General features: G+C 46.0%; 1 protein-coding gene across 1 annotated transcript in view; it reads right to left on the minus strand.

Annotated features, from left to right (window-relative positions):
* LOC310753755 (inositol polyphosphate 5-phosphatase OCRL-like) overlaps positions 1-22,575 on the minus strand; it is a gene marked incomplete at both ends in the record, with an annotated part of 237,429 nt that extends 214,854 nt beyond the window's left edge. Inside the window, 6 exon segments of the mRNA XM_083595099.1 lie at positions 7,622-7,702; positions 8,553-8,706; positions 9,666-9,798; positions 19,864-19,973; positions 22,172-22,225; positions 22,564-22,575. Of these exon segments, the coding sequence (XP_083451225.1) occupies positions 7,622-7,702; positions 8,553-8,706; positions 9,666-9,798; positions 19,864-19,973; positions 22,172-22,225; positions 22,564-22,575 (544 nt within the window).
* Between the last annotated feature and the right edge of the window lie 1,994 nt (positions 22,576-24,569).

The following is a 24,569-nucleotide window of genomic DNA, read 5'->3' on the forward strand; positions in this document are numbered from 1 at the left end:
CAGACCCTTTGACTGTCAGATCAACCTTCTCCCAGGGGCTCAGCTGCCGGTGGGTAAGCTGTACGCCATGTCGGACAGGGAGATGCAGGAGTTGCGGAGGTTTATTGACAAGAACCTGAAGAGGGGTTTCATACGAGAATCGAGGGTGGTGGGGGGTATTCCAGCGTTCTTTGTGGACAAGAGAGACTCCAAAGAGCCCAGATTGGTCGTAGATTACAGGAGGTTAAACCTTGTGTCGGAACCAGTGACCTTCCCAATGCCCAGGATTGACAACATTTTGGCCAGAGTAAGGAAAGGGAAGGTCTTTACCAAGTTGGACCTTCGGGGGGCTTACAATTTGATAAGGATGAGGGAGGGGGATGAATGGAAAACCACCATGTTCACCCCTCTGGGGGCCTTTGAGTACCTCGTTATGCCTTTTGGATTACAATCAGGCTCAAGCACCTTTCAAGCTTTCATGCACCACGTGCTGGGGTCCCTACTGTACAAGAATTGCGTGGCTTTCATGGACGACGTGTTAATCTACTCGGAGAACGAAGAGCAGCATGTAAAGGACGTCAGGGAAGTGCTGAAAAGGCTGCAGGAGCACCAGCTGTGGGTCAAACTGGAGAAATGCCAGCTCCACGCCAGAGAGGTGGAGTTCCTGGGTTACAGGTTGTCGGACAAAGGCTTAGCCATGGACCCAGGCAAGGTGCAGGCAGTGCTAGAATGGAAGACTCCCAAGAATCGGAAGGACGTGCAGAGGTTCCTGGGGTTTGGAAACTTCTACAGGAAGTTCATCAAGAACTTCGCCCACTTAACGGCACCCATAACCGATTGCCTCAGCAGCAAGAAGAAGTTTGAATGGACGGAAGAGGCTCAGCAGTCCTTTGAGAAGCTAAAGAGGGCGTTCACTTCAGAAGAGCAACTCTTACACGTAGATCTGCAGAAACCGATGAGGCTGGAGACAGACGCATCAGACAGAGCGGTGGGAGCCGTATTGCTCCAGCCGGGAAATCGGGGAGAGTGGAAGCCGTGCGCCTTTTTCTCAAGGAAGCTGAACAAGTCAGAACAAAACTACACGGTGTATGACCGGGAACTGCTGGCAATCCATGAGGCTTTTCGCCGCTGGAGACATTTTCTAATAGGTGCACAGCACAAGATCCAGGTGTGCACGGACCATAAGAACCTGGAATATTGGAGGACGGCGCGAGTTCTGAACCAAAGGCAGGTGCGATGGGCACAGGAGTTTTCCAAGTTTTTGTTTGAGATTAGGTATGTGCCGGGGAAGGAAAACGTCAGAGCAGACGTTCTTTCTCGCAAACCTGAGTACTTGGAAGGAGAGGAAGTGCCGGAAGTACGCCATGTCATACCCGCGGATCGATGGGTGTGTGGTGCAGCGTTGGTAGGGAGACAAGAGCTAGCCGGGTTGACGAGGGATGACCAGTACGCCCAAGCTAAAATCAGGGAGATCCGAGATGCTGGAGAAAATCAGGGGGGTTTTGAGGTTAAGGAGGGGGCTTTGTACTATAAAGGAGCGTTGTACATACCCGAAGGGGACTTGAGGAGAAGGGTACTCAAACAACTTCATGACAACCCCACGGCGGGACATTTCGGTCAACACAAAACCATGTTGCTTGTCACTAGGCAGTTCTGGTGGCCAAGGGTGAGGGAAGATGTGAGGGAATACGTACGGGGGTGCGAGCGCTGCCAGCGGGCTAAAGGGGAGAGGGCAGCACCCGCGGGGTTACTGGAACCCTTACCCACACCAGAAAGACCATGGGAGGTGGTATCAATTGATTTTATGACAGATTTACCCAAGTCCAGGGGAAAAACAGCAGTCATGGTGGTAGCTGACTTGATGACCAAAATGTGCCATTTTATTGCTTGCTCGCATGCAGTGACGGCAGAGGAAACAGCTAGGCTGTTTGTAGGTCATGTCTTCAGGTTGCATGGCGCCCCCTTGAGGGTTTTGTCTGACAGAGGCCGGCAATTTACTTCCAGATTCTGGAGAAAGCTAATGAGCCTGCTGGATGTAGAAGTAAGCTTCTCGACGGCCAGACACCCAGAGACCAACGGACAAGCAGAAAGAGCTAATAGCATACTTCAACAGTACCTACGCTGCTATGTCAACGAAAGGGAGAATGATTGGGTGGACAAACTAGCGCTGGCTGAATTTGCGTACAATAACGCGGAACATGTGTCCACGGGAATGAGCCCGTTCATGGCCAATTATGGGTGTCACCCCAGGGCCTTCCCAGGGGAAGGGGAGGGGAGGTGGAGTGTACCGGCAGCGGAGCAGTTTGTGGAAGAAATGGAGGCCTTACACCAACAGCTTAAGATGAACTTGGAACGGGCCAAGGAAGTGTACAAGAGGCAGGCAGACAAGCACCGTAGGGGAGGGGAAACCATACGTGTTGGAGACCGGGTGTGGTTGTCAACACAAGGGTTACCGTTCAAGGGAGGTTGCAAGAAGTTGCGGCCAAGGCGGCTGGGACCTTTCGAGGTGACACAGCAGGTTAATCCCGTGGCCTTTAGGCTCAAGTTGCCGACCAGTATGAAACTATACCCGGTGTTCCATAGGTCGTTACTCTCCCCATATAGGGAGGGACTGGAATTTCCAAGGCGAGGGAGAGAGGTCCCCACACACCCACACGTAGAGGAAAGGGAACTTAGTAGTCAAGCTGCGGAAATACTCGATTCAAGATGGCAAAGGGGACAGGTGGAGTATTTGGTGGCTTGGGAGGGGGAGCCCGAGTCTGAAAACACGTGGATTCCTGCGGAAACCATCAGGGATGAGTATCTCCGGGGGGAGTTTCACAGCAGGTTCCCAAGGAAGCCCAAACCAACAGCGAGGTTCTGGGAGGAGCAATTTGGCACCACAGATGAGGAAGAAGATTTCATGGGGTTTCCTGCTTCCGAAGAGGAAGGAGGAGAGGTATCCGAGGGAGAGGAATCGGACTGGGAAGATTACCCGGTGCGAAGAGATAGTAGCCGGTGGAGAGCAATGTTTGAATCTTCTGGGGATGGGGATAGCTCCTTCAGGGGATTCCCTGCATCACCGCCAAGGAAAAGGGAAGGAGGTGAGGGGGGTCCTGGGAGGGAGGTGGATGTTAGGGAACTGACATCGGAGCTCAGAGCGGAGGTAGGGCTCTCTGATGATGCAGGAGAAGGGACCAGCAGGGAGAGGGAGAATACTTCCATTGGGGAAGGAAATAAGCGTGACACCAGGAAAGAAGGGGAGGAGGAAAGGTCTTCGGAGAGAGGGCTCCAAGACCCTTCCACAGGGTCTAGCGGGGAGAGCCCAGGACCTCCGCTGGCCACGCCCACTCTGCGCAGGAGACTTCCGCGCAGAGAGGCGAGGAGGAGACTTGGCGTCAAACAGCTTTTATGTTGGAAGAAGTTTAGGGAACGCCCACTGACGGATTCTGCCAGTGACTGAGACAGTCGCCTTGTAAGGGCTGTCAAATCAGGGAAAGGTTTAGCTACCCCAACAGCTGGGAGCAGTTTGGAATTTACCCACAAGCAACCCCAATTCCCATTACACAGGGTTTAGATTAAATAAAAAGAAAACCAAAATAATAGCGAAAAATATGGACCAAAGTATGATAGAAATAATGCAACAAAAAACAGAGATAGATGTGGTGAAAAAGGTAAAATATTTGGGAATCTGGCTAACTCCCAAAAATATTGATTTATTTCAAAACAACTATATTCCGGTGTGGAACAAAATAAGGAAAGACCTGGAAGTATGGGGCAGACTGAAACTATCCTTTTGGGGTAGAATTTCTTCTATAAAGATGAGCGTCCTTCCTAAGATGCTATTCTTGTTTCAGACTATCCCTATAATAAAGGGGGTATCAATCTTTACAGAGTGGCAAAGAGTGATATCAAGGTATATCTGGCAGGGCAAGAAGCCGAGAATTAAATTTAAGTTATTAACAGATGTGAAGGAAAGAGGAGGCTTCGCCCTGCCAGATTTGAAACTGTACTATGAAGCAGCCTGTCTCTGTTGGTTGAAGGAATGGATAAAATTAGAAAGTAAGGAATTATTAGACTTTGAAGGTTTCGATAATAGATTTGGATGGCACGCATACTTATGGTGTGAGAAGAAGAAAATACATAAAGGGTTTGGGAGCCACATATTCTGAGGTCCACTAATAGAAGTATGGGATAGGTATAAAAACCTATTAGAACCAAGAGTTCCGCATTGGTTATCTCCGTTAGAGATTATGTCGGTGAAGAAGGTAAACATGAGAAGTAATTGGATTACATATGGAGACTTAATAATTAAAGAAGGAGGTAAATGGAAGATAAAACCATATGAACAAGTTAAGGAACATGTTTATGACTGGTTGCATTATTTTCAGGTTAATGAAATGTTTAAAAAAGATATTAAAGAAAGTGGTTACACGGAAAAAGATTCAAAGTTTCAAACAGATATAATAAATAACGATTGTAAAATTTTGTCAAAAATGTATAAGATATTGTTAGATTGGTATACAAAAGATGAAGAAGTTAAAACGGTAATGATACAATGGGCCAGAGATTTTGGATATAATATACAATTTGATGATTGGGAAAAATTTTGGAAGGAAAACTTAAGATTTACTGCCTATACCGCGTTAAAAGAAAACGTCATGAAAATGTTTTACAGATGGTATATCACACCGGTAAAATTAGCAAAAATGTATAAAACCTGTAATAAATGTTGGAAATGTAAAGAAAAAGAAGGAACGTTTTATCATATGTGGTGGGAGTGTAAGAAAGTGAAGGGCTTCTGGGAGATGATATATAATGAGATGAAAAAAATGTTGAAGTATACATTTGTTAAAAAACCAGAAGCCCTACTTTTAGGCATTACAGGAAAGGAAATAAGAAGGAAGGACTACAAACTTTTTCAATACGCAGTTACAGCAGCAAGAATTCTACTGGCCCAGAAGTGGAAACAAGAGGAAATACTGATGAAAGAGGAATGGAGGATGAAACTAACAGACTATGCAGAACTGGACAAGTTAACAGGGAAAGTTAGATATCTTTGAGACCAAAAGTTCATCGAGGACTGGGGGAAATTTGTGGAATATCTGAAAAACACATGTGAAGTACAAACAACGCTAGTGGGGTTTAAAGAAGCACTGTAAAAACTGAGGTATATTGTTAAATGAAAAATGGATGATTGGAGGGGGGACTAATGGCAATAGAGAACAGAAGAAATGCGTAAGCAAGAGTTAAATATGGATGATTGTCAGAGAAGTTGAAGGAAGTCCAAAAGTATGGAATTTGTGAAAATTTGGATTAAAATGGTATATTTATGTTAAAAAATCAATAAAAAGTATTATAAAAAAAGAGACTCCTTCGGGTAGTGATAAAGCGGGATATCAAATCCAAACTTCTCTTCTTCTAACATTTTATTTAAATTGTTGGAACCTGCCCTGGGACCTTAGGGTGAAGGGCAGGAAATAAGTAACAAAAACAGCAACAGAACATGGATGGGCCTTCATAGGTTGATGGGCTGCAGCCCCAGCCAGCATGATGAGAAGATGGGGTCACATGTTCACCACCCCTTGTCTAGAGCACGTTGCAGAGGCAGTGGTAGAAACTGAGCAACAGCTGGAGCCCCAGCCCACGACTTTGTATGGGCAATGCAGCACACAGCAGCTGGTGAACCATGCCTCCGGCCTCCTTCCCATCTTCCTCTCCTGAAATGTTCAGGGTGGTTAGTTCTATCTCAAGCTACCACATTCAAGAGAAAGAGAAAGAGAGGAGGGGGGAGCAAGAGAGCTTTAGGAGCACAGCAATGGCAAGCAGCCCATCACTAAAAGGAGTTGGCAAGGATGGAGAATTTGATCCCCTCATCCCCAGGGCAGCTGTTGATTAGGACCCAGTTCATCCCCCCTCCCCCACCACCAATACTCCCCACCCCTGTCTTGAGAGAGAGAGGGGGGTGTGGGTACTGGTGTGGGGAATGACACATGCTGTATCAGAGTCTTAGTGCAAGAGTAGCTGGTGCATGCTAAAGAAGACAGGAGCCTAGCTGGGTTACATCAGCATTTTGTTCCCACAATGGCCAACCACATGCCCTTGGGAGTCCATAGGGACACGGGGACAATAGCACTCTGTCCATCATGTTCCCCAGAAACTGGTAATCAAAAGCATGTGGTTTGTGATAAGAGTGGCAAGAAATAGCCCTGACCAGTAGCCACTGATAAACATATCCTCCATGATTCTAAATGTCTACAGCTGTCCAAATTGACAGTCACCACTGTCTCCTTGTGGCTAGGATAATACACCCAAGTCTATCTGATTTCGAGAGGAGTGACATTTCCCTGAGCCACCCCAAAGCAGCCACTACCGCTTCCCAAATGCCAGTGCTCAGGTGGTAAGAGTAAGCCAGAGTGGCATAGTCTGTGCAGCAGTTGCTGAGCACAGAGACAAGGAGAAAACTGGCTCTTGGGGCCAGAGGGGGCTGGCGCCTGCATCATGAGACTGGGCTTTCTGCCTCCCGGGCTGCCAATCGCAAGCGGACCCAGAGTCAAGCAGCGCAAAATCAGTTACAAGCAGTGATGGCAAATTCTGGTTTCGTCTCCGTTCTCCTCTGCCGAGTTCTACAAGGGCCACGTTGAGACTAGGGAAGAGACCAAAGCAGAGAGCTAGAGCCACCACCTGGACTGGATTTGAATCAGAAGGCAGGCAGGTGCGGGTTGCCTGAGAGGAAAGTCAGGTTGGTGGGGTAGTGCCTGGTTTGCCCTAAGGGACCAGCTGCCACTGCATGGAGCAGCTGCTGATCGTTGACAAGGGCAACTCCATTTACGTGCCTTCGAGGCACATGCACACTGCCGCAAAGCTGGAAGGGGCACTTGAAGGGGCAAAAATGTCCCCCCCAAGAGCACAAAAGCGGCAAAGTGGCATGGAAACAGCATCTCGACTCCCTCCCAGGAGCTTTGGCACTGACCTCTCAGGCCTGTGGAGAGTTGGAGCAAGGAGTTTTGCAGGGAGGCTGCTGGTTTTCAAAAGGCCTTTCAAAAGGGTTTCTGGAAGTTTAGAGGGTGTTTGCAGGCTTTTCCAATGCTGTCCCCAATATACGCAATTTCATTTAAACGCACGGTACCTCGGAACGCAACCCCCGTGTAAACGGGGCGTTGCCTGTACCTGATTTGAGCCCGCTACAAGAACATCTAGAGGATAGCAAACCAACTGTTACCTTTTCTAGGAAGCTGTCTTCTCCTTGAGATCAGAGGAGGAAGGCAAGAGCAAAAGACAACCAAGGGTGTTAATGGCACAGGCCCTGAGAAGAGAAAGAAACAGCCCGTTGGCTGAACAGTATCTGGGCAGATGGCAGGGAAATGCACACGGTTCAGTGGCCCTGCGAAAGGGCAGGTGGGAGGACCAGAACCTGGGATGACTCAGTCAAGGCAAACAAAGGGCATGAACAGCACACAGGAAGCGGATGCACAGCTACAGAAGCTGAAGCTGAATGCAGCGGAGGACCCCCAGCCCCCACATTTCTGAGTGGAAGAGCAGCTGTTTTTCAAGCAGGCAAGCAGAGTGGGAAGGGTAGACATCCAGCACAAGGCTTCCAAGGAGGTCCCGAAGCAGCTTGGTAGGTAGCTCCCACTGATGGTGAGGAAATAGTCCTTGCCACGGTCAAGGTGAAGGACAAAGATAGCCTCAATCTTCTCTTCCTTGCTGACGTACACATCCAGGGAAATGTCCACCGTCTCACCTAAAACGGGAGGAGGTCAGGTAGATACACTCTTTGGCACAGCCATGTTGGCTTGTCTGTAAATTAAAAGTGAAGACAGTGAAGAATTGAACAGAAGGACACAATAGGAGGCTGCTGGATCAGGCCAATGGCCCATCTAGTATAGCATCCTGTTCTCACAGGTGTATGGGGGAAACCTTAACTTCAAGTATTAGGAAAAGAAGCGACTCAGTTCCCACCACCACCCCACTTTCCTCTCTAGTCCTCCAAAGCAGCAGCTGCACAGAAGATGGTGACAGGATACTGGGGGGTAAGAGAAAGTGATCCTAACAAAAGAATATAAAAAGGGAAAGCGCTTATTTGTCTCCTAAAGGATTTTTGCGCCCCCAATGTTACTTTCTTTTTTAGTTTACATTTCACTGAGTTTTTAAAAGTTTGGCTAGTTCTATATGTTCTCCAAGATATTTTTGTGCCTCCACAACATAAAAATACGCATTTTTTTTTTTTAAGTAATTTTTTGACGGACTGCTCTCACTGGTTCCCTGCAATGCCAAAAGGTGTTTTGGGACCCTCCAGCATTGTTTTGCTTCAATTCATTTGTGTGTATGTGTTTGTTTAAAGCTGGTCACACACACTTTTACACTTTGGGCTCAGCTGCTTTGACGTATGGCCCTTGGAGGCTTGAGCATGGGGCAATGCAGCCCACAAATGTTAAGCCTCCCCTGCTCTACCAAACTCCCAAGGTTTGAGGGAGGAGGGTTGGGAAGAGGAGGAGAAAAGGGGGGATGAAGAGGAAACCAAGGCCTTCCCTAGATGAGCCTTGGGGTCCCTTTCCAACTCTACAGTTCTCTGATTCCAGAGAGAGACTCGCTGGGCTCCAAGTATCCCTCGCAGTGCTCAGCGCGAAGCCATGGCTTCCAATACTGGCTGTCACTGAGCTTGAGAATAAAGGAGAAGTGGAGGGTGACCTGCCCGTTGTTTGTGATCTGGAACTTCTCCTTCTGCAGCTGCCGGAACTTCACATTCTCAAACGGAAACTGCAGAACAAAAGGGGGGGGGGGGAGGAAAGAGAGTGCTTGCCTTCAGCAGAGAAAAGGAAACGTGCTCCAGGGGGAAGTTTGTCCTTGGCCCCGGGCTCTCATTTAGGGGACTGCACATGCAACAGGTCCACGTGGGGCTCTCCAGATATTGCTGCACTTGCCACTGGCCATGTTGGCTGGGGATGATGGGAGTTGTAGTCCAGCATCTGGCTACCCTGGAGTCTTTGCCTGCGAGGAAGAGGAAGAGGCTGCCGCTCAGTGGAAGGGCATCTGCCTTGCATGCAAAGGTCCCAGGTTCTATCCCCAGCATCTCCAGGTAGGGCTGGGAGAGATCCCCTGGAAATCAAGACTGAGCTAGATGGGCCAAGGGCTTCTTTCCCCCCCTGGTCTTTTTGCAGCAAACCCTCTTTAAGGGGTTGGAGAGGATCCTATTCGTCTTTACCTTCACCTATGGGTGGGGGGGGGGCAGAGTACATTTGTTGGGGCTATGGACTAAAGGGGGGGGGTATGAGTTAAGAGCAGAAAGGCCCGATGCACCCCCCTGTTCCCAGCCCTGAAAGAGGCAAGTACTGTAACTCTGAGAGCTTCCCCAAGATGGCAGCGGCTGTGACTTCCAGAGCCAATGGGCTGAAGCCAAATGCTCCAAGCCAAGTACCACAGAAGCTCCATTGCATGAATGGAGCCAACGGTTAAGGTATACAGTTCAGCCCATGTGGTCTGCCATGCCTGCAGGAGCAGCGTGTACTCAGAACAGTGGAGAATGGAAGCCTAACAGAGCCAAAACCTGCCCACTCCTTGCACCGGAAGTCATTGGCCAAGGAGGAGCTCTGTGGAAAGGGGCCTGGTTGTTGGTCAGGGCCTGCCCAGATTCGAGGAGGTGCCACATAGCAGGCAACTAAAAACCCTGAATAGACGATAGCCCTGGCCAGGGCAGGTGTTACCCCTGTGAGGAAGAGGGAGCTGACGGGCTTGTGGTCGCTCCTTTTCAATTCCATGTGGCTTCGGTAGCTGAGCTGATTCACGCTGCCTCCTCTCCAGAGGATTGGCTCACACCATGCTGGCACACGGCACTTCCCACTGCAAGGAGACAGGAGAGACACCAGGACTGTTGGACTGGCTGAGGCAACACACAAGGCTCACACAGTCCAACTTTGGCTCCACACACGGCCTGTGATCTTGACCACGGTCAAGAGCTGGAGATGATGGGGCTTGGGAGTCCAACTTCTGAAGGGGCGGACCTTGCAGGTGTGCAGGCATTTTGCCTCATGGAGAGAGTTGTCAGGAAATCAAAAGCTGCCTTCTACCAGGTCAGAATGAATATCTGACCTCCCCCAGTTTGGATTCCTACATTGCAGGGGGTTGGACTAGATGACCCTCGTGATCCCTTCCAACCCCACAATTCATTAATTAAGTCTACTCTGGCTGGCAGCAGCTCTCTGTGGCCCAATCCTTTTTCAGGTGGAGGTGCCTTTCAACTTGAGACTCTGCATACAAAGCATATGGCACACCACCAAATGATGATCCTTCCCCAAAGCAAGGGGCCCCGTTATTCTTGTTCAGACACTATTTTTTCAGTGATCCAAAAGACCCTTTCTGGCACCTGAAATGCTGCCCAAAGGAGCCTGCCGTTTTCCGGCTTCGTCACTACATGTTCCGCCTGTCCTTTTGATTTCCCCATTACCACAGCAAGAGCAATGAAACTAGCAGGCCTAGGTGGCTTCTGACAGTTGTCAAGAACCACAAGAATATGCCAAATCATGGATGGTGAGGCTCAATGGCTACTAGCCATAATGGCCACAGAACATACTCCACCAAGAGAAGCAGTATGGCTTGGAGGAGGGGAGCGTGCTGTTGCACCCAGGTCCTGTTTGTGGGCTCCCCAAGAGGCATCTCATTGGCCAATGTGAGAACAGGATGCTGGGCCAGATGGACCAATGGCCTGATCCAGCAGGGCTGCTCTCATGCTCTTATGCCCTGGCAGACTCATCTTGAGAGAGCACCAAGTCTAATTCCCAGACTTCCTTGACACAAAGAGGATTCTCATTCATCCTCCTGCACCTTTCAAGGAACTGCAACACCGCTTATACACGCCATGAAACAGAGGATGCTGGTTATCAGGACAAATGTGGGGAAAAGGAGCCAAAACATTTCCAGAGCAGGGATGGCTTGAGGAAGACAACATATCACAGCATTTCACAACTCGCCTAGCAGCCTTTTGTGGGAATGTTCAGGGGTGCAGGAGAGGATATATTGTGAGATTATATCCTAATCCAATTTGTGCTAACAAGTTCCCAAAATATCAGCAGAGTTTATAACATTCCCCCTTTAAGTTTGCAACGGTAACGTCTGCACAGGTTCGCTAGAACCACTATAATAATTACTCTGGTAATTTCCCCTTTTGTTCCCTCTTAAAATACAAGACACGACACAGTCTTTATAAAAATATAAAAGAGTTTACTCACGTTCTGTTCACAATATGATCCCAGAAGGCAGACAGCTTAAAAAAGGTAAAATACACTCAGAATCTATCTTATAGCAAGATAGTCCTTTCCTCCTCTCTTGGCTGAGAGCCAAGAGAGCATCTTTAGATGCTTCTTCTTCGAAAGAAAATGGCAGAGAGAGAGAGATGGCTGCCTGCCCTGTGCTTTTATCATTTACCTGCACAGGTGAGGCCACACCCACCTCTGGTCACATGCGGAGGAAGTCCGTCCCCAGGAAGTTTACCTGCTTGCTGGACAGACATCCCTCCCCATGTTCTAACATGTACACTCTAGGAATGTTGTCATTGACTGCTCCTGTGTTTACATCCCACATACCCCTTCTCAGGCAATACAACATAAACAAAATATAAACAACTTTATTCAACCACCCAGAGTCCCAGCTTGACACGTAGATTCTGGAAACTCTCTCTTGGTAGGGGTTTCGTCAGGATGTCAGCAGTCATCTCTTGGGTGCTGCAGTAGGATAGTTCCACAAGTCCATCCTGGATCATCTGGCGTATGTAGTGGTATCTAACTCCAATGTGTTTTGTTCTGGCTAGGAACTTCTCACTCTGCGTCAGCTTCAGGCAACTTTGATTGTCCTCTAGCAAGCTGACAGGCCCTTTTCTCACCAACCCAAAGTCCTTTATGAGTTGATCAAGCCAGGCGATCTCTCTGCAGGCTTCTGTTGCTGCAACGTATTCTGATTCTGTGGAAGATAATGCTACACAGCTCTGTTTATAACTGCCCCATGCGACAGGTCCATCCCCAAACATAAAAACATGACCACTTGTTGATTTATAATCAGCATTATCCCCAGCCCAATCCGCATCAGTATACCCAACCAACTTAGGGTCTCTGACGGCTGGTAACCTTAATTTACAATTCATGTTACCCTTCAAATATCGCACCACCCTCTTTACACCTGCCCAATCATGCTCAGTGGGAGAAGTCACTTTTCTGCTAAGAATCCCCACAGCATTAGCTAAGTCAGGTCTACAGGTGGTAACTAAATACAAAAGTTTACCAATTGCCGACCTGTAGTCATTGTTGTCTGGCAACTGCTTCGAATCCTGCTGATTCTTCAGGAAGTCAGTGGCCATCGGTGTAGCAACTGGATGTGCGTCTTGCATCTGCATGTGCTCAATTAGCTCGTGGATCTTCTGTCTTTGGCTGAGAAGAAATGAACTGTCCTCTTCTCTTTCCACCTGGATCCCGAGGTAGTACTGGCCATCTCCTAGCTCCTTGACCTCCACCTCTTTGCTAAGGTGTTTTACTATTTGTGTATAGTCTTTCTCACTTGCTGTGGCAATAATCAGGTCATTGACAAAAGCTAAGATATATGAGAATTGTCCATTATTTGACTTACTGTACAAGCACTTGTCAGCATCGCCTTGCTTGTACCCAATTGCGTCAGCATTTTATGCAACTTCTGGTTCCAGGCTCTAGCAGCCTGTTTAAGTCCATAAAGTCCTTTCTGGAGTTTGCACACTAAATGTGCCTCATGTGGTTTCACAAAACCCTTGGGCTGTTTCATGTAAATTTCTTCTGAAATCTGCCCATGTAGAAAAGCGGTAGCAATGTCTATGTGTTTCACTCTCATTTTCTTGGAGGCTGCAATGCTCAAAAGCATTCTTACGCTGCTGTACCTCACCGTTGGTGCAAAAACTTCATCATAGTCTTCACCAAAACACTGTGAAAATCCTTGTGCTACAAGTCTAGCTTTGTAGCACTGCACTTCTCCTTCTGACCCCTTCTTAACCTTGAAAACCCATTTACTGCCAATGGCCTTCTTACCAGGAGGCAGCTCAGTGAGTGTCCAGGTCTTGTTCTGATGCAGTGCATCCATCTCCTCCTGCGTGGCCTTCCTCCAGAGACTGGCTTCTGCAGCTGGCATCTCCTGTATCTCTTCCCAAGTGGAAGGTTCCTGTGGAAACGCCAACCCTGCAAAGTAGGGCAGTCGTAAGGGTGGGACACCTCTATTGGTTCTGGATGAGCGCCTGAACTCTGGTTCTGCGACTGCATCGGCTTCCTCATCCTCCTCCAACGCAGGCATGTCCCCATCTGAGTCCTCCTCTTCGTCTCTGGTGCCGCCAGGGTTCTGCTCCTCTGCGTCTTCTGCTGCGTCGCCTGTAGGGGGCGCTGTAACACTCGAAGGTAGATTAGTACTTTGTGGGGTCTCAAAAGGGAAATATACAAATTCTTGAGTCCTTTCTGACTCATCGGAAGAATCCACAACAGTGTTCTTAGTGTCTACTTTTCCATATTCATCAACATAAACTGCATGGTATGCATTTGTCTTACCAGTTTGTAAGTCCAAAATTCTATATCCTTTGCCTCCAGAGGCGTATCCCACCAGGATACCTGCTTTTGCCCTGGAGTCAAGCTTGTGTCTGTGTTCCTTGGGCACATGGAAGTAACACAGACTTCCAAACACACGTGCGACAGATTGGGAGCTTTCCCATGCCAAAGTTCAAATGGTGTGCGCTCTGCCCCTTTGGTTGGCAGTCTATTCTGCAAATAGACCGACGTGTACACTCCTTCGGCCCACAGCTTCTGTGGCAAACATGCATCCTTCAGCGTGCACCTACTCATGTCCATAATGGACCTAAACTTTGACTCAGCTATGGCATTCTGCTGTGGTGTGTAAGGAATTGTGCTTACGTGTGCAATTCCTTCCTTGGCCAGGAGAGCCTGCATTTCATTTGAGCAGTACTCACCTCCATTGTTGCTCATTAACACAGCTGGAGCTCTCTGGAATTTATTCTTGACCATGGCAATGTATTCCTGGAGCTTGTCCACTGTTTCACTCTTCTCTTTGAGGAAATATACAACACAAAATCTTGAAAAGTCATCCAGAAATATTAAAATATATCTATTCCTTCCCAGTGAGGGAACATTCATGGGTCCACATATGTCAGTGTGCACTATATCAAGCACTTTGTTGCTTCTTTGCTCTGCACAACGTGGAAAGGTTTTACAGCCTTCTCAGTAATACAGCTTACACACTTTGCTGGAGCTTTGTTGCTCTGCTTTACCTGCAAACCTCTTACAAAATCTCTTTTCTGTAGATCCAGAATGACGTTGGTATCTCTATGTCCAAGCCTTCTGTGCCATAGGTCCAGATCTGCCTCATCCTTCTGGCTGGAATGTGCCACATTTGCAGACTGGTTCTCTGAAAGATCAAGCTCATATACACCATTGATTAGCTTTGCTTGAGCAACCACTTTGCCATTTTTAGTCACCTTGCATTCTCCATTTCCAAATGTGATCTGGAAACCTTTCTTGTCCAATGTGGACACGCTGATTAAATTGCAGCTCAGCTCTGGTACGTATAAAACTCTAGAGATTTTGTTCCCAGTGCATTCATTGTTTATATTGCATTTCAGACTCTTGGAACCTGCACCTTTTGCTTTGACAATGTTGCCATCTGCAATTTCAATTTCAGATCCTTCTTCATCATTTATCTCATTAAAATATTCCTTCTTATATGAAAAATGCGAGCGAGCTCCTGAATCAATTATCCATTTATTACGTCTATTCTCACGATTCTGGACAGCTAAATTCCTTTCTTGCAGTAGCCATGTGCATTCACATTTTCCCTTCTTTTCCCCTTTAGGAGCTTTAGGAGCCCTGCAATTCTTTGCAATGTGTCCTTCTTTGTTACAATTGAAACAAATCACTTTCTTTTTCTTTTTTTTATTATAAGATATTTATTAGAGTTTTCCATTTTATACAAACAAAGAAAAAAAATTAAAAAGAAAAAATAATAAAAACACATAAATTTCATAACTTATTTTTCAATAACATATTTCCCTGACCTCCTCATGCCTCCCCTTCTTGTATTCCAGTTCAAATTGTTTATCCAGCAAATCCTTATCTCATAGCATTACAGCTAAAGACCCCTTATTTTCTATCCATCTTCTTAAATTATTGGAACTTAAACTTTTACTTATATACAAAGAAAAAACAAAACTATTTTTTCATATTCTTTTGTACCATTACAGCTAGTAACCACTTAATTTCAATCCAACATCACTCAATATTCCTTAATATTACAGTATTTTTGCAAATAGTCTTTGAATTTCTTCCATTCTTCTTCTGCCGACTCTTCTCCCTGGTCACGGATTCTGCCAGTCAATTCTGCCAATCCCATAAAGTCAATCAACTTCGTCTGCCATTCTTCCAGAGTGGGTAGATCTTGCGTCTTCCAATACTTTGCGATGAGTATTCTTGCTGCTGTTGTAGCATACATAAAGAAAGTTCTATCCTTTTTTAACACCAGTTGGCCGACTATGCCCAAGAGAAAGGCCTCTGGTTTCTTCACGAAGGTATATTTAAATACCTTTTTCAACTCATTATAAATCATTTCCCAGAAAGCCTTAATCCTAGGGCACGTCCACCAAAGGTGAAAAAATGTACCTTCATTATCTTTACATTTCCAACATTTATTATCGGGCAAAAGGTAAATTTTTGCAAGCTTGACTGGGGTCATGTACCACCTATATATCATTTTCATAATATTTTCTCTTAAGGCATTGCATGACGGAAATTTCATACCTGTGGTCCACAACTGTTCCCAGTGAGCAAACATGATGTTATGTCCAACATCTTGTGCCCATTTAATCATAGCAGATTTAACCCTTTCATCCTGAGTATTCCATTTCAACAGCAAGTTACACATTCTTGATAATATCTTAGTTTTGGGTTCTAACAGTTCTGTTTCTAATTTAGATTTTTCCACCTGGAAGCCAGTTTTCTTGTCCAAATTATAAGCCTCCATTATCTGAAAATAATGAAGCCAGTCTCGCACTTTATCTTTTAGTTTCTCAAAACTCTGCAATTTCAATTTGTCACCTTCTTGTTCCAAAATCTCCCAATATTTTGGCCATTTGGCCTCCATATTGAGCTTTTTCTGAGCCTTCGCTTCCATTGGTGACAACCACCTTGGGGTTTTATTTTCGAGTAAATCTTTATATCTTGTCCAGACATTAAACAATGCTCTTCTGACAATATGATTTTTAAATGCTTTATGAGCTTTAACCTTGTCATACCACAAATATGCATGCCACCCAAAAACGTTGTTAAAACCCTCCAAATCCAAAATGTCTGTGTTCTCAAGAAGTAGCCAATCTTTCAACCAGCAGAACGCTGCTTATTCATAATAAAGTTTAAAGTCTGGCAGGGCAAATCCACCCCTTTCTTTTATATCAGTTAATATCTTAAATTTTATTCTTGGCTTCTTGCCCTGCCAGACAAATTTAGAAATGTCTTTCTGCCATTTCTTGAAACAGTCCATCTTGTCCACAATTTGCAATGTTTGAAACAAAAACAACATTCTAGGCAATACATTCATCTTTATAGCTGCAATTCGACCCAGCAAGGAAAGCTTCAAATTTGTCCAAATTTCTACGTCTTTTTTCACTTCCGCCCAACATTTTTCATAATTATCTTTAAATAAATTCCCATTTTTTGCTGTCATATTAATCCCCAAGTATTTCACTTTCTTCACAACAGTTAGGCCTGTTTCATTCTGAAACTTCCCTCTTTCAATCGGTGTTAAGTTTTTCTCTAAAACCTTAGTTTTTGACTTATTCAATTTAAATCCTGCCACTTGGCCAAATTCTTGAATTAGTTCTAAAACTCTTTTGGTACTAGATTCTGGCTCCTGTAACGTCAAAACTAGATCATCTGCCAATGCTCTCAGTTTATACTGTTTAGCTCCAACCTGTATACCTTTAACCAACCGGTCCCTTCTAATCATGTTCAGCAGGACCTCCAGGACCGAAATGAAGAGCAATGGGGAAATTGGGCATCCCTGTCGTGTCCATTTCTCTATCTTAAATTGTTCCGTAACCACATTATTTACAATTAATTTAGCCTTCTATTCAGAATATATTGCACCAATACCATTCTCAAAACCTTGGCCTACCCCCATACCCTGTAAGTTCTTTTTCATAAAGCTCCAAGAAATATTGTCAAAAGCTTTCTCCGCGTCCACAAATATCAGAACTGCTTTAGTGTTTATGGTCACTTCTAGTTTTTCCAAAATATCAATTACGTTCCTCAAATTATCAGACAAATGTCTTCCCGGGAGAAAGCCCGCTTGGTCCTTATGAATCTCTTCCATCAGTACTTTTTTCAGTCTCTTGGCCAAAATGTCAGCAAAAATTTTGTAATCCACATTTAGTAAGGATATTGGACGGTAGTTCTTAAGTTGAGTCTTTTCAGTTTCCCTTTTCGGTATTAGTGTGATATAAGCCTCTTTCCACGATTCTGGTGCCCTTTTCCCTTCCAAAATCTCATTGCAGACTTCCTTCAAAGGTTGTAGTAGCCACTCTTTCAAGGATCTATAGTATCTGGAAGTCAGCCCATCCGGTCCTGGAGACTTGCCTAATTGCATATTTTGAATGGCACCTTCTATCTCCTGGTCTGATATTTTACAATTCAGCATTATTTTACTTTCTTGTGAGATATTTTGTAATCCATTTGTTTTCAAAAAACAGTCAATATCCATTTCATTCTGTGGCCCTTGTGCATATAGTTGTTTGAAGTACTTCTGGAAGCAATTTCTAATCTCATTTGGATTATGTATATCTTTTCCGTCTACTTCCAAATTTGTGATGGTATTTAATTTTTGTCTTTTTTTCAGTTGCCAAGCCAGTAATTTCCCACATTTGTTCGCTATTCTCACGATTCTGGACAGCTAAATTCCTTTCTTGCAGTAGCCATGTGCATTCACATTTTCCCTTCTTTTCCCCTTTAGGAGCTTTAGGAGCCCTGCAGTTCTTTGCAATGTGTCCTTCTTTGTTACAATTGAAACAAATCACTTTCTTAGGCATCTCTTTCGACTTTGTAAATTGCCTAGATGCATAACTGCTGTCCTTGATTTTAGCATTTCTCACTGGAGATACAGCTCTATCTCTGCATTCTTCTTTTAAATAACCAATCAAGTCTTTAAAAGTCAGACCTTGTCTATGGTCCATCAAACTTACAAAAGAGCTAAAGCGTGGTCCAAGTGATGATAACAAAAATGCTATCTTCGTATTTTCATCAAAAGCTTTGGAAGTCAGATCAATTCTTTGACTAATCTCAGTAAACTTGTTGATGTGCTCTGTGAATTCCTCTTTTGAATTCATCCTCAATCTGGTTAATTTACACACCAAGTTTCTGAAGCAGTTTATGCTAGATTCTCCATACACGCGCTCAATATCTCTTAAGATTTGAGATGCATCATCTGTACTATTTATTAATGATAGCTGCTCATCACGAAGTCCACTCAAAATTATGTGTCTAGTTTCACTGTTCATGCATCTCCAAGCACTTATCTTGGCTAAAGCTTCCTCAGACGATCCCGTAGGTTGAGGGTCTAAAGCTTCCAAAATGTGCTTATAATCTAAACATGCTATCAAGTGCTGCTTCCAGTGTATGAAATTGTGTTCATTCAGCACAGGCATTCCTAGCTTTGCATCACTATCAAAAGCTGCTCTAGCCATCTTAAAATCCAAAATTTTGAAAATTCTTCAAAATTTTAAAATCAAAATCTCAAAAATCTCAAAATACAAAACAAATTTTCACTGCCTTGGGTCACTGTGAACTCTGAGGGAAGGGGGGGGGGTTGCTTAATCCCCACTGCACAATGGAACAAAGGACCATGTGCTTACCAGGAAGTTAACTCAGAAAAATACTACTCAGCTCAAAATCACAATCCAATGCAATCCTTCAAAAATACACAGAAATATGCAATACTGGGGCCAACAACCCTTTGTGGGAATGTTCAGGCGTGCAGGAGAGGATGTATTGTGAGATTATATCCTAATCCAATTTGTGCTAACAAGTTCCCAAAATATCAGCAGAGTTTATGACATTCCCCTTTTAGTTTGCAACGGTAAGGTCTGCACAGGTTTGCTAGAACCACTATAATAATTACTCTGGTAATTTCCCCTTTGCTCCCTCTTAAAATACAAGACACGACACAGTCTTTATAAAAGTATAAAAGAGTTTACTCACGTTCTGTTCACAATATGATCCCAGAAGGCAGACAGGCTTAAAAAGGTAACATACATTCAGAATCTATCTTATAGCAAGATAGTCCTATCCTCCTCTCTTGGCTGAGAGCCAAGAGGGCATCCTGCTTCTTCGAAAGATGAAGATGAGAGAGACAAGAGACAAGAGAGAGAGAGATGGCTGCCTGCCCTGTGCTTTTATCATTTACCTGCACAGGTGAGGCCACACCCACCTCTGGTCACATGCAGAGGAAGTCCGTCCCCAGGAAGTTTACCTGCTTGCTAGACAGACATCCCTCCCCATGTTCTAACATGTACACTTTAGGAATGTTGTCATTGACTGCTCCTGTGTTTACATCCCACACCTTTGGCAACCAGGAGTTCCATGCAAGCAAAGTGAGCAGGTGAAGGAGAGCTGGATCTCTCTCTTCCTCCGTGGCTTGGTGTCCATTCTGGCTGCAGAGGAAAGGAAGTCCATCCAGCCCTCAACTCTAGCCCTCCTCCAACAGCTTGCTTAGCAGAAAGCCATTTTAAAAATATATGTTTTACTAGCCTGCTCAGGAGGATGGAAAGGCAGGACACTACTAGCATCTCAGCAGACTAGGAAAAACAAACAAGCTTACTTACAAAGGATCAACTATCAAGCAGACGCTTACCTGGAGTCCCAGCGATCTGTTTTAGAGTCAAATTTGTACGTCGGGATGAACTTGATCTCTCCCTCTGTGAAATCAGCAAAAGCTGTCTTTTGGGTACGCTGAGTGTTTAGCTAAAGCCAAAAAAAAAAATCGCTTATCAGCAGAGAAGCAGAAGACCCCCTGTTGCCCGACAATGGAGTCTATTAACAGCCACTGTTGTGCTGGAAGACCAAGGTGAAGTACTAGTAGGTTAAAGGTAAAGGGACCCCTGACCATTTGGTATAGTCGTGACCGACTCTGGGTTTGTGGCACTCATCTCGCATTATTGGCCGAGGGAGCCGGTGTACAGCTTCCGGGTCATGTGGCCAGCATGACTAAGCCGCTTCTGGTGAACCAGAGCAGCACACAGAAACGGCGTTTACCTTCCCGCCGGAGCGGTACCTATTTATCTACTTGCATTTAGACGTGCTTTCGAACTGCTAGATTGGCAGGAGCAGGGACCGAGCAACGGGAGCTCACCCTGTCGCGGGGATTCGAACCGCCGACCTTCTGATCGTCAAGCCCTAGGCTCTGTGGTTTAATGTGGGAGTCATAAAGCCATGGCAGAGGCTTGTAATACTGCAGGGTGCCTCCTGACCTCGGTGACCAGCACTCTGTGCCTGGCAGTGTATAGAATGTATTGACCTTATATGGAGTTGTGTTTCCTCTGGGCAGTGATTACCTTATATGGTGATGGGAGTAGTAAAAGCCATGACCGGATGATGTAACGTGAGACATTGGCAGACTGGCCATGCAGGCTGGGGGGAACAAAGGATAATAAAATCGGAGGAGAGTAAGAAGAAGGAGCTGCTCATCCATCCTGAAAATACTTCTGTCTCACTGTGTCTTTTTTCTATGCTAAGCACCATTTCATGACGGCTGGTCTTCCGTCAGTTTAACCCACAGTGCCACCCGCGTCCCTACTAGTAGGTTAGCCAGGTGTAAAAAAAGGGGTATACCTGCTGAAATCCTATCTCATACACACTTATTAAAGGTACAGGATGCTTGTGCCTTTTTGCCCCATGTCATCTTAAATTACTTTGCTGCATCACACGACAGGAAAATCCTCTAACTCAGGAGCAGCAGACACGTGGCCCTCACAATGCTGCAGAACTACAATTCCCATCATCCCTGATTACTGGCCATGATGGCTGGAGCCAACAGGAACTGCAGCTCAGTAACATCTGGCAGACCACAGGTTAGCCATACCTACAATATGCAATGTTATATGTACCAATAATCCATACAAACTGTTAACAACCACCAGAATACACCCCAACACTAGGAGCAACTGCAAAACCATCCTTTTGCATCCTACGTTGGCTCCCAGGACGTTTCTGAGCACAATGCTGAGTGTTGGTGCCAACCTTTAAAGCCCTAAATGGCCTCAGCCCTGAAAGAGTGTCTCCATCCCCATTGTTCAGCCCAGGCATCAGGGTCCAGCACCGAGGGCCTTCTGGCGGTTTCCTCACTGTGAGAAGCGAAGTTACAGGGAAGCAGGCAGAGGGCCTTCTGAGTAGTGGCACCTGCCCTGTGGGACACCCTCTCGTCAGATGTCAAGGAGATAAGTAACTATACAGCCTTTAGGGAAGTTTTTAATGTTTTATGATGGTTTTGCATATGTTGGAAGTCTGAGGCTGCCCCCCCTTGCCTTCCTTGCAGCATCCTTCTCAAAGAGCTAAGGCATGACTACGCTCACAGAGCTTAAATCCACCATAAGGTGCAGCAATCAGGCCTCTGTTTCAACACAAAATACCAATGATCCTTATGCCAAGTGGGAGAAAGGTCCTCAACATGATGAACACACAAACCTTGGAGAGAAAAATGTAAAACAAAAAGCACCAGCAATTTAATTGGACTTAATAGAAGTCTCTGCTGATAAGAGCATGTGAGCAACGCAGATTTTCCAGACAGATGCAAAACCTAGAGCAGGAAACCTTAGACCTTTAGATATTGCTGGACAGCAGCTATGCTGGGGCTGATGGGAGTCCAACAACATCTGGAGCGTGTGCTGAGCTAGGAAAGCCCTCTAACTGGGAAACTGCAGAGCAGTCCTACTTATTCCAAGGCAACCCTCCAACTTAATTGGGACTTGCTTCTAATTCAGGTTGCACAAACCTGCAACCTTAAAAAGGATTTGTAGAAGTCGCAGTCATCCTATGTTATAGCTACACTTTGCTCCTAACTGCCTGAAAGTGGTTTCTCTAGCCTAGGCTGGGGTATCCCAGACAAAGGAAATAAACAGGGCAAAATCCTAAACCACCACATATAACACAAAGATGTCTCTCACCTGGTCGTAGGTCAGAAGTCTCTGAAGCTGATTTTTAGTGATCAGATGACAATGCTGGAAAAAAGCAAAGCAACCACAGCTACAGGCTAGCTCACGGGGTTGGGGGGCGGGGGGCAGCCTGCTGCCACTTCCTGCAATATGTAGTAAGACTGATAACTAGGATTGGGCAGTATGATCATATTAGGCTAGTGCTCTGTGAACTAGACTGGCTCTTGAACTGCTTCCAGGCCCAATTCAGAGCATCCCATTTGGCCTTTCAGGTGTTTCAAGGTTTGGGAAAAGGGTACCAGAAGAAGGCCCACTTATGTTTGCACTGCCTCTCTACTGACTAGAATCTTTAGCAGGGGCAGCCCTTTCCCAGGGAACTCCTGCTCTTTCAAGTATGGCAGGGCCTTTTCAGTCATGGCACCTGACCATTCAAAATAATCTCCCAAAGAGGTTCACCTGGCCCCTGCTTTGATGTCCTTTCAGCAAAGACTTTTAGAATTTCCCCTGGTTCTTGAATTCATGGGCAGGGCGCTTGTGGCCCTCCAAACCCTGCTGTAGTACACAGGAACATAGGAAGCTACCTTATATTGAGGCAGACCATTGACCCATCAAGCTCAGGACGGACTACATGGGCTGGCAGCAGCTTTCAGGCAGAGATCATGCCCAGCCCGATCTGCACACACTGGTGACTGAGCCGGGAACCTTCTCCATGCAAAATGGCCGCTCTGCTTTTGCGTTACTGCCCTTAACAAACTGCAACTCCCACCCCAATCACTGGAGAAGTTGCCCACATTTGCTATAATCTAATCTAATACATCTCTGCCACTCGGTTTATCTTGCTCTCTACTGGCTGCTCTAGTAGAAACCTTAGTGGTGCAGCTGCAGCAGCAGGGATCGCCGACACTGCACCCTCCTGGTGTTGCTGAAGTGGAACTCTCATGAGCCCCAGTCAGCAAGGCCAATTCTTAGCAATTATGGGAATTTTGGTCTATCAACATTTGGAGAGCACTATGCTGCCTGCCATAAAGAAGGTTGATCACCGAAGAATTGATGTTTTTGAATTCTGGTGCCGGAGGAGACTCTTGAGAGTCCCATGGACTGCAAGAAGATCAAACCTCTCCATTCTGAAGGAAATCAGCCCTGAGTGCTCACTGGAAGGACAGATCCTGAAGCTGAGGCTCCAATACTTGGCCAACTCATGAGAAGAGAAGACTCCCTGGAAAAGACTCTGATGTTGGGAAAGATGGAGGGCACAAGGAGAAGGGGACGACAGAGGACGAGATGGTGGGACAGTGTTCTCGAAGCTACCAGCATGAGTTTGACCAAACTGCGGGAGGCAGTGGAAGACAGGAGGGCCTGGCGTGCTCTGGTCCAGGGGGTCACACAGAGGCGGACACGACTAAACGACTAAACAACAACAAATGCTGCCTACCCTGAGCTACACACAGGCAGGAAAGTTACAGAAACATGACTCAATTTGCTTCTCCAGATAGCGGAGACCAACAAGTTACATCAGCCAAGGCTCTCTCCCTCCAAGCCCTCGAAACACACTCGTGTTTCATGATTGTCAGCTGCGGCAGACCCTGGTCAGGGGGCAGGAAGCTCATCTGGGCACAGATATCCTTGTAATCCTGGTTTCGGCGCCCAAAGTCTACCACGTGGGCAGCAAGGTGGGAATTGATGATGCAGAAGCTGGTATTGTTGCAGACAAGCCTCACGGCCACACACCCCTTGTTACCCTGCAGGGGCGGAGCAAAGATGGCTGTTAGTGAGCAAGCAGGAAAGAGGGGGAAACTGGTTGGCAGAGATTAGAAAAACAGATAGACAGACAGAAAGATCTGTCTGGCTGCTGAAGAAATGGGTGGGGTTGGACTTACTTTCTTGTACTTGGATTTGGAACGCAAAGCCTTTTCCACAGCTGTCAGCCACTCTTGCTCCTTTGTCGAGTCCAAGTAGAAGAAAGCCTCTGTGCTCAGGTCCAGCTCCTGGAACCGAATGCCCAAGTGCCAAAGAGAAGGATGTGGAACTGCAGGAATAGGACTCCAATCGGAACAGACGTGCTGGTTAAATATGCAAAGACAACCGGAGTGTGCAAGGGCAGGCAAGATCAGGACCAAGAACAAACAAGTAATACCAGCCACTTCTTCCTCAGCTTAGCTATTCGGGGCCCCAAAGGAGCTTTGCTAATGAAAGAAAAAAAGCTTTTTCCTTGTATTTTTTAAGATGTGCCAGCCAGCCTGATATCTAAGCACTATCCCAGTAGCCACAGGCAACCAGAAATTCTTTGAAGGCAAGTGAGTTGGTTGATGTCTTCATTCTTCCTTCACCTGGCAACCTGGTTTCCAGGCTGGCTTTCCGGGAGCAGAAAACCACCTCTCAGATCTGCTGTGCCAAGCTTGTTTGCTAGAAG

The sequence above is a fragment of the Podarcis filfolensis genome (assembly GCF_964270895.1).
Source record: "Podarcis filfolensis genome assembly, chromosome: W".
NCBI lineage: Eukaryota > Metazoa > Chordata > Lepidosauria > Squamata > Lacertidae > Podarcis > Podarcis filfolensis.